Source organism: Beta vulgaris, chromosome 1 (genome assembly GCF_026745355.1).
Source record: "Beta vulgaris subsp. vulgaris cultivar EL10 chromosome 1, EL10.2, whole genome shotgun sequence".
NCBI lineage: Eukaryota > Viridiplantae > Streptophyta > Magnoliopsida > Caryophyllales > Amaranthaceae > Beta > Beta vulgaris.
In genome coordinates this window covers 41,885,044-41,900,550 of record NC_079202.1, presented here as the reverse complement: position 1 = coordinate 41,900,550, position 15,507 = coordinate 41,885,044, and the positions used below count along the sequence as shown (strand labels likewise).

Below are 15,507 nucleotides of genomic sequence, written 5' to 3'. Positions count from 1 at the left end.
AACACATCCGCATCTACTCCGGTCCCAGTCCAGCTTAGCTATTCTTGCAAGCTCTCTCTCAGCTCCAAACAATACTGAGAACAAACACTATTCAATGCGTTATACGGTGGAAGATCAAATTCAGTCTCATGAGTTAGCGCAACGCTTCCAAGGAGTTTTTTTTTATCTCTATCAACTACCCATCAACAAAAGCATCAACTTGCATGAACAGTGTGTCAATTGCCTCAGTTGGAGTAGCATCCGCACTTTCAAGACCGAATGAGAACTCTTGACTCTTTCTTGGCTGTATTACCAAAGTGTCGTACTATGTTGGTCCAACATTGCACAAACTTCTCTTTGTGCAGAAGCCAAGTCGAGTTTATTTAGGTAGGAAAATCAATGGATGTGTTTTTCCCAACTGCACCCCGCTCCTCCTTTATGTTGGCTACATTTATATCAAATTTGGCCTCGGTTTCAAATGTAATCACCCTAGCCCAACTTCCTCTCCCGAACCCAACTCCCATCTTCCTCCTCCCACCACACTTCTTTGTGACCCATGCCTCTACATCATGATTGATATGCCACGTGCAAAGTAGATGAGTAGAGTTTGGAAAAAACTCTAAGAGATATTTTACCAAAGCCAGATCTTGATTAGTCACGATGGCATTTGGAGACACACTCATGCCGATGAGGTTTTTCAACCTCTCCAACATTTAATGATAGCTCTGAGCATCCTCATGCTGCAACAATGCCCATGCAACAAGAAAATTCTTGTTGATAGTTGTCACTCCAACAATCTCCATCAAAGGATACAAATACTTGTTTGTCTCATGAGTTGCATCAATGTCGATCACGTGCGGATACCTACGCAAAAATTCACGGACATCGGTTGTGCAATGAATGTATGTGTCACCCTACCCATTTCGTCCGAATGGAGCCAAAATAGATAGTTGCTTTGAACAATCTGATAAAGAAATTGTTGGGCTGTATTTCTGCTTTCTGATCTCACCCTTTTCAATACATCTCTACAATCATAAATGTGCCTCATATTAGGCTTCAAAGTCGGAAATGCACCTTTGATGGCTTTCATGATGTGTCGTGGTTTCACATTGGATGAAGTTAGCTCTCCAACAAACTTCTTGGCGGAGGGACTGAGACCGTTGATTTGACGATGGTCCTTCGGGATTTACATCATTGGGTGGTTCAGAATCCCATGTTCAACATTAGTCTTAACAATGCGCACAGTCTTTTTTGGGACGAGTAACAACCTAAATTCACATCCACATGCTTTTCTCTTGGTTTTTCGTCTAATTGTCGTGCTGAAATCACGAGTCTCCTTCTTCTTACCACGATCACAATCCAAAAGTTGATACTTCTGTTTATGATTACTATTCGTCAAGAAAAACCCAAGGTCAACGACAACCTTCCTACACCACTTGGCAGCAACATCACAACTTTTGAATTCTGGGATATTGTCTGAAATACGAGTTATAATCAATCCTATTACCAACAAGCTCCTGAACAAACAAATCATCGTTAATTACAAGAAAAAATCATCAATCTTATTTCACACATTATTTTAACCAAATTAATCGTATTTCAATGTTTTTTTAACTATTTAGTACCTAATTGAAGTAAATTTTACCTATAATATATCAACATAATCAACAATAATATTATAAATTTTAATATATAAAAAATAAAAAATTACGTATCCATGGGCTAACGTGTAGCCTGCACGTTTGCCCCATGGACATAACGTCCAGGCCATACGTTGTGTCCATGGGACAAACGTGCAGGCCACACGTTAGGCCCATGGATTTCGTTGAAAAGAAAATTTACCTCGTCAAAAGACATTTTATTGTCAGTGGTGATGGCGTTGGGTTGGAGGTAGCGATTGGTGGTTAGTGATTTTAGGTGGTGGTGGAGAGAGAGAGTTGTAAAAGGATAAAATGATAAAGTGAAAATTTGAAATTCTAAAATCAAGTAAAATGGTAAAAGAAATCAAGAGTATAATGCTACATTCAAAGAATAGTTGGGAAGATTTTAAGTAATTTTAGTGCCCTAGAAGTAAAAAAACAGATTTAATTTTTTTTCCCTTTCCAAATTGGAAAAGACGGCGGTCCAGACTCCAGAGTGCAGTTACTGTTGCAAGTGGATTTAAAATGATTAGGGTCAGCAATTTGCAGAAATTTATGTTGATTGACTTTACAAATTTGCATTATTTTATTGCTAAAACCCAAAACAAGAATTGACAAAAAAACAACAAAGTAAAAAAAAAGTATCTAGCCACGCCATACCAACGTGTCTTCCTCTTTCTCTCTCCACTCAAGCTGCAATCAGCAATCAGCAATCAGCATCAACTTCCAACATAGTGCGCCATCTGCTGACTGCTGATGCATTACTCAACTCACCACTCTTTTCATATTCATATTTAGACACATTATTTCACTTCTAAATCCCATTCTTTCTTCTTCTTTTTTCTGGGTGTTATTTTGCTGTTTCAGAAACACATTCTGCTTCATCTTTCATTTCTTTTTGTAAGTTTCTCTCTCTATGCTTATCTGAAAGTGATTTCTGTTTAGTTTGATTAAGATGTTAATTCATATTGTTTGGTTCGCAATTGTTGATTAGATGGCTAATTATTGTCATCTTGTTACTAACTATCTTCAATAATTTTGTTGGGGTTTAAAAAAAATTTGGGGTTCCAATTTTTATTTTTTATTTTGAGGACGTTGGAATTCTCAAACTTATTTTTTGCAAAATTTTCTAGTAAGGACATACTTATGAAAAAATTTGTTCATTTGGGATTCTAGTCCGCATATATATTTTATGTGATAAAAAAAATTTGGACCATTTTTCGATTTACAGGTGTCATCTTTGGGTAGGGTACATGCTAATTTTTTATGTATCCTTCTAATTATATTAGATGTCTCCAAGGATTATTTTACGGGGTGTTTGGTTAGTGGTATTTTAGGTAGTAATAGTTTCTAGTGTAAATTTGTAAAGTCGTTTCCATATTGACATTCCTATTAATGCTATTTTATAGCCAAAACACTCATTTTCTTTCTATGATTTCATTACAATCCATCTATACAAATATATTAAAAGGCGTGCGAAAACAAAAAACTGTGCCATGTGGCGCTCTTCTTAGGGAGTTTTAGTTCATGTAATCGATGTACAATAAAAAAATTAAGAAATTGCATAGTATAGAGTTTGATCCCGAGACCTCAAGTACATATAGTAAAGTTTTAACCACGAGACTAAGTTGTATTTAGTGTTATTATCATAAAGTATTATATTAATAAATGAAATGTTTTCTTACCCGGGTCGTAGCCCGGGCCTAATAACTAGTTATCACCTGAAAAGGTGATATCCAAATTAATATCCAAGGCACTGTACAAAAGATTTGGACCATTTCTCGATTTGGGATTATAGGTTTCATTACCATGAATATTAACTTGGGAATATCTTCACAAATTTACACTAAAAAACATTACTATTACCAACATTTAGTACCACTAACCAAACGGACCATTTGCATTATAATTTATAACAAGGTGAGACGAGGATTTAGAAAGAAAAAAAAAGTTGAGTTTGAGATAAATAAGGTAGGGTGAGGTAGGGAGGTGGAGGGTTTTGCAATTGGGGTTTAGAGAGAGGTGCAAAACTTGGAAACTTCAAAACTTGCAAATGTTTTTTTTTTTCGGGTGTGTGTATTTTGGCGATTTCCTTGATTTACATTGACCAATGTGTGGCTATGTTAAAACGAGAGATACTAAAGTCATCAGTGCCCGTGTTTTTTTGGTTTGGTGATGCTTTGCCAATTCATTGCAGTAGCAAGTCGCTGTTCTGTAAGCTGCGGTAACTAGAGAGACATAGTTGGGCTGATTTTTCTTCTTCAGCTGTTGTCTAGGAGCTGCAACAAAGGTAGTCATGAAAATCATTTAATTGATATAGAGAGTTGTCTTGACAATGTCGAATTTGGTTCAAGTAGCTCTTCTTGTTTGTTTTTGGAAGGTCAATGATTCCAGTTGTACGAAGTTGTACGATGTAAGTTGGTGCAGGACTAGGGTGAGTTCAAGGGCAGAAACCAGGACTCCACCCTCTTCTTGTGAAGCTAGGTAAGTTAAAAAAATTGTCATGCAAAAAGCCATGGGCATTACTATCTTCAATTGGAACATTTTGATTTGATGTAGCCTATTTAATGTTTGTTGAATCAGCTGCCATCCCCTGGAAAGTCTCTTGAATATTGGTGAAGACCATAACATGGCTGGCCCATATTTTGATCCTGAATATGAAAACTTGAGCATCAGAATTAATCCTCCGAGGTTCGTAACCTAACTATGCCTTCTGAAACACTTTAAGATCATATTATGCTGTTTCTCTTGTTTACATCTATCTTTAACTGGTATTTGTTTCAGGGTTTCTGTGGATAACTCCAGTTGCAGTGACTGCACCCTAGTTAAGGTCAGAATCTCATCTTCTGATGTTCAGTAAACAAGTAGCACTTACTCACAATACGCTCCCCCCCCCCCCCCCAAACCACCCCTAATACGGTAAGGAAAAGGCTAAGGGTGTGTTAGGTATCATTGTCAGCTTTTTCTTTCCATTTTAATTGGTTCAAAATAGGCTTATAGCTGTTAGTTATCAAAATTAGAAGGATCATATTAGTTATGATCATTCGAAGTATCGAAATAATTATTCTTTCCATACAACATCTGATCTCTCAAAACTGAAAACTGTAAAGGTTAGCCTAAGTTGTCCTATGCTTCTCTCATGGGGTAGTTGCCAGTGAAATGGGCTAGTTTTGGAAAAAATAAACATCATTAGGATCTTCGGAGATGCTTTCTTCTGGCGATGATTTCAGCTTTGTAGTTGGAACAAAATGAATTTATCTATGTAGTAGAGCTAGCTGGATTAATGTGCTGTGCGATCCTATGGTTTTTCTAGCTTCTTTATGGTCATGTGTGATGCACCTGCTACCCTGCAATACAAGCTCTCAACAATGGTGTAACAGATATGCAGAAACAAGGCAGAAAAATAGGTGTTTGAGTGATAAGCAAAATAGATACAACTGAGTATTCGAGAGACCCAGAGCTCTCCTAGTGAAAGTAACTTTCTCCAATTTCTCAATACCTCTCTCTTCCCTTCTTTCTTCTATTTATTCTGACTCAGGGTTGCCTAATTCGCCCCTACCCTCCACGAATCATGTTTCGATTCGTCCGTTCCGAAATGCGATTCGTTTCCACACCAAATCGGTAAGGAACATGACTTAGATCGGCAAAATTGGCGTTCCAAATGGTGAGTCGAGATTTAGGATCTGAGTAAACCCTAATTTTGTTAATTGAAGGGGAAATATAACATAATTTGTGCTTTAATTATGGGGCTTTTGATAGGAATTTGAAATCGAGTGGATTGATAGTAACCCGAAGCATCTGTTTCCACCACAAAAATTTTATGAAAATTTGGCATAGCCAAGACGGGAGGTTGTGTCATGGCTGCCTTCAGTTGCTTAAAGGCTACCGTGGCCATGGGAGACCACCCGAAGCTGTCCTTGCGCAATTGATCAGTCAATGGTTGTGCAATGAGAGCATAATTCGCAATGAATTTGCGGTAATATCCTGTGAGACCAAGAAACCCCCTTAGTTCACGAAGATATTCTTCGGCTCATCCCACTCGAGCATGGCTTTAATTTTGTCCATATCCACTGCCACTCCCCTACTAGAGATAATATGCCCCAAATAGGCTACCTCGTTTTTCCAGAACTCACATTTTTTAAAATTGGCAACCAGAGTGTGTTGTGCTAGAGTGGTCAACACCATGCGAATATGCTGCTCATGTTCCGTTTCTGTTTTGCTGTACACCAATATGTCGTCAAAAAAAACTAGCACAAATTTACGCAAAAAAAGGACGAAACACATCGTTCATCAACGATTGGAACGTTGCCGGGGCATTATTGAGCCCAAACGGCATTACCAAAAACTCGTAGTGCCTCTCATGAGTTCTAAAAGTTGTTTTGTGGGTGTCTTTGGGGAGAACCAAAATTTGGTGATACCCCGCCTTTAGATCGAGTTTTGAAAAAATAGTTGAGCCATGAAGTTCATCTAGGAGTTCATCAATCACTGGTATTGGATACTTGTTCGGAACCGTCTCCTTGTTGAGTGCCTGGTATTCCACACAAAAACACCACGAGCCGTCTTTTTTTTTTTCACTAACAGTACCGGGCTCGAGAACGGGCTGCTTGAAGGCATGATAATTTTCGCTGCCAACATCTCCTTAATCAACTTCTCAATTTCATCTTTCTGAAACTGAGGATACCGGTATGGACGTACACTTACCGGGTTACTGCCTTTCTTGAGCACAATCGCATGCTCATGTCCTCGGGCGGGTGGTAAACCTGTAGGGGCTGTAAAAACAGTAGCGAATTCCTTCAACAACAGTTCCAGAACAACAGGCACATGTGTTGTTTCTTTCTCATATTTCCCTTCTGTAACATCCACTTGATTAATTTCCAACCATAAGCCACCCCCCTCTTTTTGTAATGTGCGAATCATGGCCTGCAAGGAAACTCTAGACCGAGCCAGAGTGGGATCACCTATGAGAGTCAATGTTTTTCCATCAACCCTAAACTCCATCACCTGCGTTTTCGAGTTAATCACCACCGTACCGAGCTTCTCAAGCCATTGTACTCCTAATATTAGATCTGAATTCCCTAATTGCAACGGCAAAAAATTCTTAACCATTACAGTGCCTCCAGCCAGCTTCAATCCCACCTGTCTACACACTCCTTTTCCCCTAATAGCGTCACCATTGCCTAAAGAAACTCCAAAACTGCTAGACTCTTCCACAACGATACCCAATTTCTCCACCGTAACAAGAGATATAAAATTATGTGTTGCACCAGGATCAATCATGACAATTACTTCCCGATTTCCGATTTTCCCCAATAATTTCATAGTTTTAGGGCTAGACAAACCAATTACAGAATTAAGAGATACCTTTGTAGGAATTTCTTCCGTGGGGGACAGTGGTGGTTCGCTGCCACCAAACTCCGAGTCTTCATCATCTGCTTCATTGAGTGAAATCACACTCAATTCTCTGTGTTTGTTGAAGGATGCCCAATTGCCCATTTATCATCGCACCTAAAAAAGAGCCCCTTTACTCTTTTTTCCTGGAGCTCTCTGTCACTTAGTCTTTTTACTTCACCAAAACACTGAGGAGAACTTTGGAATGATTTAGGGGTTGTAATTAAAGCTTGTGATTCTGAAGCCCACCTCTTAGCCCCTCCTGATTGGGCTTGCAACCCATAATAGGGAGTGGAAGGACCAGACCTAACTCCCTTGCTGTAGGAATAAGAAGAAATCGGGCCCGACTTACCCCAACCCGTGACACCTTTTTTTTTGTAGTCAGCCCATATATCCGAATCTTCTCCTCGGCCCGACCCGCCATGTCCATGGCCTGCTCTAAGGTGGAAGGGTTAAGTAATCTCAGTTCTGCCTTAACGTCTTCTTTGAGACCACTAAAGAACTTCCCCATAAGAATACTTTTCGGCACCTGATCGAGCGGCGCTGCCATCTCGATAAATTTGCGACGGTATTCGGACACCCCTGCGGTCTGTTCAATGGCTAACCACTATTCGCAAAGAGATCCTTCATTCAGCGGTCGGAACTACCGGAGAATGAAGAGTTTCAGATCTTCCCATAGTCGGATCGGTCGCCTCTTATTTTCCCATTGCCACCACCGTAGTGCATCTCCCTCCATCGCTACCATTGCCGCATCCAACATCTTTTCCTCCTTCAACCCATAAAGCCCAAAGTAACGCTCAGCCCTAAGAATCCACCCGTCTGGGTCAGATCCATCGAAGAGAGGCATATTCAACTTCCTATAATGCCAATTACCACCCCCTGGTCCATTTCCACGATGAGGCCCACCACCAGAATTTCCCAGGTATCCTCCATCTCTCGCTGAGAAGGCTGCAACGTTGTTCATGGCCTCATCTTCTCGGTTCACACTGTTAGGGTTTTGTGACCCTTGGAGATTCACCATCGCCACCCTAATATCTTCTTGAAATTTAGCCTGGTCATATCTCAGTTGATTGACCTCCAACGGTTGATTCTCCCTAGATCGACCCGATTGCCCTTCCAACCGATTAGCTAAAGCCTCCATGTTTTCCCCAATCTTCTTCGAAACCTCCGATTGACCCTCCAACAACTGGTCAGTCAATGATTGCCGGAAAGATGAAATAGCGGCTGTGGTAGCTTTCTCTACCGCCTTATCAACCTTCTCAGATATGGAATTTTCGAGGTTAGCTAGCTTCTCCTCAACCACATCTAACCTCTGCGTGGTGTTTGTTGGTGCCATGATCTTGCTCTGATACCAAGTGTGATGCACCCGCTACCCTGCAATACAAGCTCTCAACAATGGTGTAACAGATATGCAGAAACAAGGCAGAAAAATAGGTGTTTGATTGATAAGCAAAATAGATACAACTGAGTATTCGAGAGACTCAGAGCTCTCCTAGTGAAAGTAACTTTCTCCAATTTCTCAATACCTCTCTCTTCCCTTCTTTCTCCTATTTATTCTGACTACCCACTCACACTCATGCAACCAACTCTGACATCAGCTAGCCACTACCAGAATTCTGTTACAACTCTTTCTCTCTCTACAATATTCCCTTTCTTGTTGCGCCTAGAATATGTGTACTTGACAGGTGGCCTATCTTGGTGTGTCACATCATGTGTGTTTGGTGCTTTTCACATTGATCGACTTGTAATGTCCAACATTACTAGCATGTAGTTCGGTTCTATTAGAGGAAGTCTTTGTAGCTTCCTGCTGACAATGAAACGGGATGAGCTTGATAGTATCATTTGCTCATCTTATGGCATCTCTAAAGATGGTTTCATGGCTGCACTATAGTCGATTGATGACTTCCAACTTTGCAATGAAACGAGTGATACAATGCTTTCCTTTTTGGGCGAGAAGTGATTTAAATCGCTGACATAGAAGATATATTATTATTGGCTAGAGAACCTCCTGTCTCTCAGACATGTCCTTTTTCTTTGGAAGGAATTTAGCATGTCAAGTGCTGTTGTGTGTTAATTTATGTTGACATTCATGACAAACAGGAGGTTAATATAATGGCCTATCTGTTATAAGCTCCCCTCGTCTTCTAAATAATCAGCCTTAGATCTTCTTCTTTGTACCATGTTATGTACTGATTTGTGTCAATTCACATTGAGTAAACATGTAAATAGTCTTTCCCTCGAAACAGGTTGACAGCATGAACAAACCAGGAATACTGCTGGAAGTCGTACAAATCCTAACTGACCTTGATCTCATCATCACAAAAGCTTACATTTCCTCTGATGGTGGATGGTTTATGGATGGTGCGTGGCTCTAAAACTTAGTATTTCTGATTGTTTCGACCTATGACATTGGAACTTCTTTCTAATACTAAAGATATTAAAGTTGACGAGTTGTTTACTATTAATGTCAATTTTTTATTTTCTATTAGTATGTAAAATTCTTGCTTTGACTGTCTTTTAATGTTTAAAATTACTCTTTCCTTGTGAAACAACAGTCTTCCATGTTACTGATCAAAACGGGAAGAAAATTACAGACAGCAGGACCATAGAATATATAGAAAAGGTACGTCAATCTTCCCGCAGATCAAGAGTTCAATCACGTGTTATATATGCATTCAACCATCTTTATTAGCTTGTACACATTATTGAAAAACTGTCTGAATTATATTGATGCCAAATCAAGTGTACTTCTTGAGACTGATGGATATTGTTTAGTTGCCTCTTCATGCTGGGATGTCCATCAATGGCAGCAATATACTGATATAGTTTTTTCATAATGGTTTTGTTATTTCACACATTGGAGTGCAGTTATTAGTATCTTTCTGGAATTATCTAGCAAGCTGAATCGTATTCAGTAAGGCATATATATGTATATTGTGGAACGTTTCTGGAGCAGGGAAAACTCAGGTCCCATTTTTGGGCTCCATTAACACAAAAGGCTATGGGTTTCAGAAATGGGAAAATCTCAGGTCTTTGAGGTTTCCATGCTCCATAGTATGTAGTGGTAAAAGAGAGAGAGAGAGAGATACTTTGCCATTTTTGGATTACTTCGACTGTGCCATCTCTATACTGTGATACCATAATACCATTACACCCCGAATGAGTCTCTAGCCTAGGTTGGGCCTCGCCGCATCGAGGTTCATAGTTCCGATCCAAATAATTTCAACTAATTCCTTTGGTCTTGTCTCTACCATTGAAAGGAGCTTACACCAGACTTTTTGATGTCCAAAACAAATTACCTATTCCTTCACAGCAGAAAAGAAGCATGTGGCAATTCAGTGGTCCATGTTCAGTCCATTGTAATTCTTAATCTAAAGCTGAACGTTTCTTTTTGATATAAAAAGAACTCTGTTGACGAACTCTGAAGTCTGAATTACCAATTGTGATATAGTAAGATTAGTAGTAATGAGTTATTTCTGATTTCCTCTTTTGCTTCTTGTCATAAATTCATGGGTGCTGTTCTTTTCTTGCCTCTTGACTTCACATAAAGGCTAAACAAATGACAATGAAACAAATGGATTGCACAGGAAAACTAGAAGAGGCCTTTAAAATTCACTCAGGCAGCTTTTCGTTGATAAACAGACACAAACAGAAAAAACATTATATGAGATCTCTGCTCACTTTCAACCTTGCAGCCTATTTGCTAGGAGACCAGAGCTTCTCACCCTTCTGGTTTTCATTTACCCAACTGATCCCATAGCACTTCTTCAGGAAAGTGAGTGATGACAAGAGTGAATCTTTCAAAAGCAACCTCGTTTAATTTCTGAAGCCAATCCCCCAAGGAAACTCGAGGACAGAAAACTTGCAGCTGTATTATGGACGTGTATTATTGGTGTCATTTTTTAGTGTTTTGAAGTAATTTTGGTGCCAAATAAAAAAGTCCTGATGCTTCAAAATGTGATTAATTGCTTTTGCACCTCGTTTCTCAATAGGCTTTGGGACCCAAGGGCCAAGCAGCTGATTGGATAAAGAGTTGGCCAGGAAAAAGTGTCGGACTACACTCTGTTGGTGATCACACAGCAGTTGAGCTGATAGGCAGGGATCGTCCAGGTCTCTTATCGGAGATCTTTGCTGTTCTCGCTGACCTTCACTTCAACATAGCTGCTGCTGAAGTTTGGACCCACAACACACGAATAGCTTGTGTCCTATATGTTAATGACGACACCACCTATCGTGCTGTGGATGACCCTAGCAGATTATCTTTGATGGAAGAGCAGATCAAGAACATTCTTGGTGGGACCCAAGACGATGAGCAAGCGACTCACACTAGTTTTTCCATGGGATTCACCCATGTTGATCGACGTCTTCATCAGATGATGTTTGCTGACAGGGATTATGAAGGTGCTGTCACAGCAACCGAAGTGGAATATCCTCTTCCTCTCAAGCCTAAAATCTTTGTTGAACATTGTAAGGAAAAGGGGTACTCGGTAGTTACATTAAAGTGCAAAGATCGACCGAAGCTTATGTTTGATATTGTCTGCACACTTACGGATATGCAGTATGTCGTTTTTCATGCAACCATCTCTTCTGATGGCCCATACGCATCGCAGGTACCAAAATCATTTTGGTTGCTAAATTTGTTGGAAAGGAAATTATTATGGTTCTATAATTTCTTGCATTGTCATAGTTTATGTCTATGCTTCACTGATAATAGGAGCAAGTTTATGTTATCATCTAGTGTAATACTTCCGGAGAGTGAAGAAATAGCGTCAAGAGGGTGATCTCAAGTTAGATAAATTACCCGATGAACATATTGTAAAACATCTTTTGGTTGATTCAGTTACTTTTGCTGACAAATTTTTTTTATTGTATCCTCCAAAATATTAACAGATATTCTGTTATATTTTCCAGGAAGTTCGAGATGCACATTGTTCAACTAAGGCCTTTCTGTTTCTTAGTTATAAAAAGTGTTGGAAGTTTAATGCTTCCCCCTCTGATCTTCATATAGGTTGAAAAAGATTTTCCTCCCATTATTTTTTAAGTGCATGCATCATAATATCTTCCACGTTTACCATATGCATAAAAAGTTTTAAATATCCTTGCTTTTGATCTCTTACCATAAGGACAAAACTCCTCAGTAACCAACATTTATTTCTACTGCAACACTAAATTGCTGATAAACGGAGTTACAGGAGTACTACATTCGACATGTGGATGGCTGTACAGTTGACATGGAAGGAGAGAAGGACAGGGTTATTAAATGCCTTGAAGCTGCCATTCAAAGGAGAATAAGCGACGTAAGTACTATCACAATATATGTTTTACTTTACTTGAATTGTATTTTTTCTGGTAGGAAGTTCTAGACTTCTGGTTAGAACATATTTCCTAGGGAGGTCCTGAGTACCATTTGCTGAACTGAAGAGAACAGAATTGATTTTGTGCTGGTATACAATTTTCCTTTTATTGTGGGTGAAAGAGGAGATTGCTCTGGAAACTAAATTAATAGTAATTGTTGTTGCTCTATGCTTCTGAACAATAAACAGCAAAAAAAAAAAAAAAAAAAAAAACCAAACATGGAGGGACGAAGAGGTATGGGAGCATAGTCGGCCAACTAAATCATGTAGCTCAATCAGTGACTGTGAAATTGGACGAGTAAAATGACAAAAAACTCATACGGAGTAGTTAAAGATGTCCACTTATCCGGGTACTGCTCACGACGGTGGCTCCATACGGTATCAACAAAATCCCATGAGAAGAGAAGAATAAAGTGAAACTTTTTTTTCGCCGATTAATCTTTGCAGGTGTTAAGTATTACTTTATCCATCCCATAGTGAACTTAGAACTTCATTTGGGCACGGAAAAGAGTTGCGAGATTTCATTAAAAATTAGGCCCGTGAGTAATGGAGATAGAAAAAGATGATAGAATGGAGAGAGAAAAGTGGGAACTACAATCAACTTATTGACCCCAGCTTAAAAAGGGTAGCGTGGAACTCATTTGGAAACACTATAAATATGAAGTGCAAAATTTATAATGGGATTGAGGGAGTATATGTAAACAACATAATCGACTTTAGAGACTATATGACTCTAAATACTAGGTGTTATGTTTCTCGGGCTCAGGTACTTTGCTCGACATGATTATGTGTCCAAGCATCTGACTCACCTATTTTAAGTCTAATGTTTGTAGTTTTGTCCCCAAAACAAAGTGTTAGTGTTCGTGCCTAGGATTTGACACTCGTACTTGAATTGAAATATAGAGTTTGAGTAACAGTGGCTAGAAGTTGTTCATATCGTAAGAAACAACTATCTTGTGGCAGCATTATCTAATAACTAATTTGATGCTTATGAAGCAGGGTCTGAGCCTAGAACTGTGCGCAAAGGATCGAGTTGGATTACTATCCGAAGTGACAAGGATTCTCCGAGAACATGGACTGTCAGTAATGAGAGCAGGTGTATCCACTGTTGGAGAAAAGGCAAAGAATGTGTTCTATGTAAGGGATTCTTCAGGGAATCCGGTAGATGTCAAGACTATTGAAGCACTCCGAAAAGAAATTGGACTTACAATGATGCTCAACGTGAAGAAAGATCCCGTCAGCACTACGGCACCCCATGAAGCTAGAGGATGGGCCAAAACCAGTTTCTTCTTTGGCAGTCTGCTTGAGAAGTTCTTACCTTGAAAATAAATGCCAGGATGGCATTTGTATGTACGTATGTATGTATCATTTTGGTGTACAGACTAATAAACTTGTCTCCAAAGAAGGTAGCTACTGGAATGCTTTTGTATCAGAAGATAGTTATCTCATGCAGTCATGCTGGTCCTCGGTCACTATTTCACCTGTTACCTGTCATCAAGAGTCGCCGGACTTTACAGAAGACAAGATCCGGCGTTGCCATCGTGCTCTGATCGATCGTCCGATCTGTTAATTTAATGATAATTTTAGGTAGTAGATATGTAGGAAGAGAACCATAGGAGTCTAGGACAAAGTACAATTTGAGATGGGACTAATAGTTCTTACTTAATAGAGCTAGTGGCTTTGGTTAAACATAATGTATTTTTATTTCATGTTGATGCAGGAAAGGTTCCACAAAATTTTATACATGCTCGCGGTTTGACTTTTGTGGTCAAACTTTATAAAGTTTGGGTACTAGTTTGTGCCCCCCACGGCCCACGTTACTGGGTTGTCCCATTTGGCCATGAGCCATACCTTTTTGTGCATATTGACTGAGATCAAGTCTGTATATATACTTAAGATTAATATTCTGGTACATGGGCCAAGGCCCACAATGATACCGAATTCAATTTTGGCTCTATTTTGATTTCTCTGAAATCCCAATATGCAATACTCAATTTCTTGAGTTGAGTTTAGGGCTTTTCTTATTTCTTCTTGAATTCAGTTGAGGGCTGTCATATCTACCTGCATGGCCATTTCGTTGAAAATTTCACCTAATGCGATTGAGTTTGAAGCACATTGGCACAATATATATCTTTATTTTACTATTGGAGGATCAAATTGAAGCATTAAATGTTTTGGAATCTAATTTTGGAAATTACTATTTGGTGATGATCATATCCTTTTTCTTTTACGTTGTCAAATTTATGTACATAATGAATTTTGTTCTGATGTATATCTTTATGTATGTCTATCATTAAAATGGTTTTTTCACTATATACCCTTAGAAAGACCAGTTTAATAAGAGTGGAGTCGTTTACAACTATCTTCTCTACCTAATCTATTGTTGATCAAGTCAAACGCATGACTTATTCCATATCCAACGAAAACTTTGAAAACTCATCATATACCCTCAACGTTTGAAATATTCACCATATACCCTTGAATTTCATAAAACCTTCACCATATACCCTTTTTCTAACAGATGCTAACTCGTCGTTTGCCATTATTTACAACTTTGCCACTATTAACCTAATTACCCTTAATCTTTTAAAAGAAAAAAAAAATCCCCATATCTCACCTCCAATATCGACATTGAGCAATTATTGTCATATTGGTACTCGTCTTGATGGGCTTCTCTAAATTCGTGTCCTTTAAAAAAAAGTCGTTGGCTGTGAAAACGGTCGTTTAAGATCGTCCCAGAAGCGTGCCAAGATTATCGTAGTATTGGTACTCGTTTTGACGAGCTTCTCGAAATTTGTGCCCTTTAAGGGTTGTCGATTGGTGGCGTCCTTTTTTTTTTATAGAAAAAGTATTTTTGGCGGTTAAATCGGTCGTTTACGATCATCTCCGAAAACGTCCCCATAATACAGTTATATTGGTACTCATTTTGATGGGGTTCTCGAAATTCGCGCCCTTTAATGGTCATCGATGGCGTTCGTTTTTTCATAAAAGGTTGTTTTGGCAGTGAGATTTAGAATTTCATTTATTAAGGTTAATTACTTAGGGTTAAGGGCAATAGGGTTAGGGGGTTAGGTTAAGTAGGGCATTAGGGGTTAGGGGTTAGGGTGGAGGAATGGTTAATTTTTGTTAACATTGACAAAGTTGTA

At 39.0% G+C, this 15,507-nt stretch overlaps 1 protein-coding gene and 1 non-coding gene across 3 annotated transcripts; one reads left to right on the top strand and one right to left on the bottom strand.

The window, feature by feature from the left end:
• Positions 1-2,358: 2,358 nt before the first annotated feature.
• LOC104894719 (hypothetical protein) lies at positions 2,359-14,143 on the top strand. Of its 2 annotated transcripts, none has more exons than XM_010681020.4 (10): positions 2,359-2,519; positions 3,817-3,909; positions 4,000-4,103; positions 4,203-4,310; positions 4,404-4,449; positions 9,254-9,368; positions 9,563-9,630; positions 11,000-11,617; positions 12,200-12,304; positions 13,361-14,143. In XM_010681020.4, exons 4-10 carry the CDS (start codon positions 4,249-4,251, stop codon positions 13,682-13,684), a joined length of 1,338 nt encoding a protein of 445 aa, XP_010679322.1. In that variant the 5' UTR covers positions 2,359-2,519; positions 3,817-3,909; positions 4,000-4,103; positions 4,203-4,248; the 3' UTR covers positions 13,685-14,143. The 2 variants fall into 2 exon arrangements, with proteins under 2 accessions (XP_010679322.1, XP_010679331.1); XM_010681029.4 differs by having other exon boundaries at positions 2,362-2,519; positions 3,820-3,909.
• LOC125494558 (U6 spliceosomal RNA) lies at positions 2,822-2,922 on the bottom strand. Its single transcript, XR_007270805.1, has one exon. It is a non-coding gene; the product is annotated as a U6 spliceosomal RNA (small nuclear RNA).
• Positions 14,144-15,507: the final 1,364 nt, after the last annotated feature.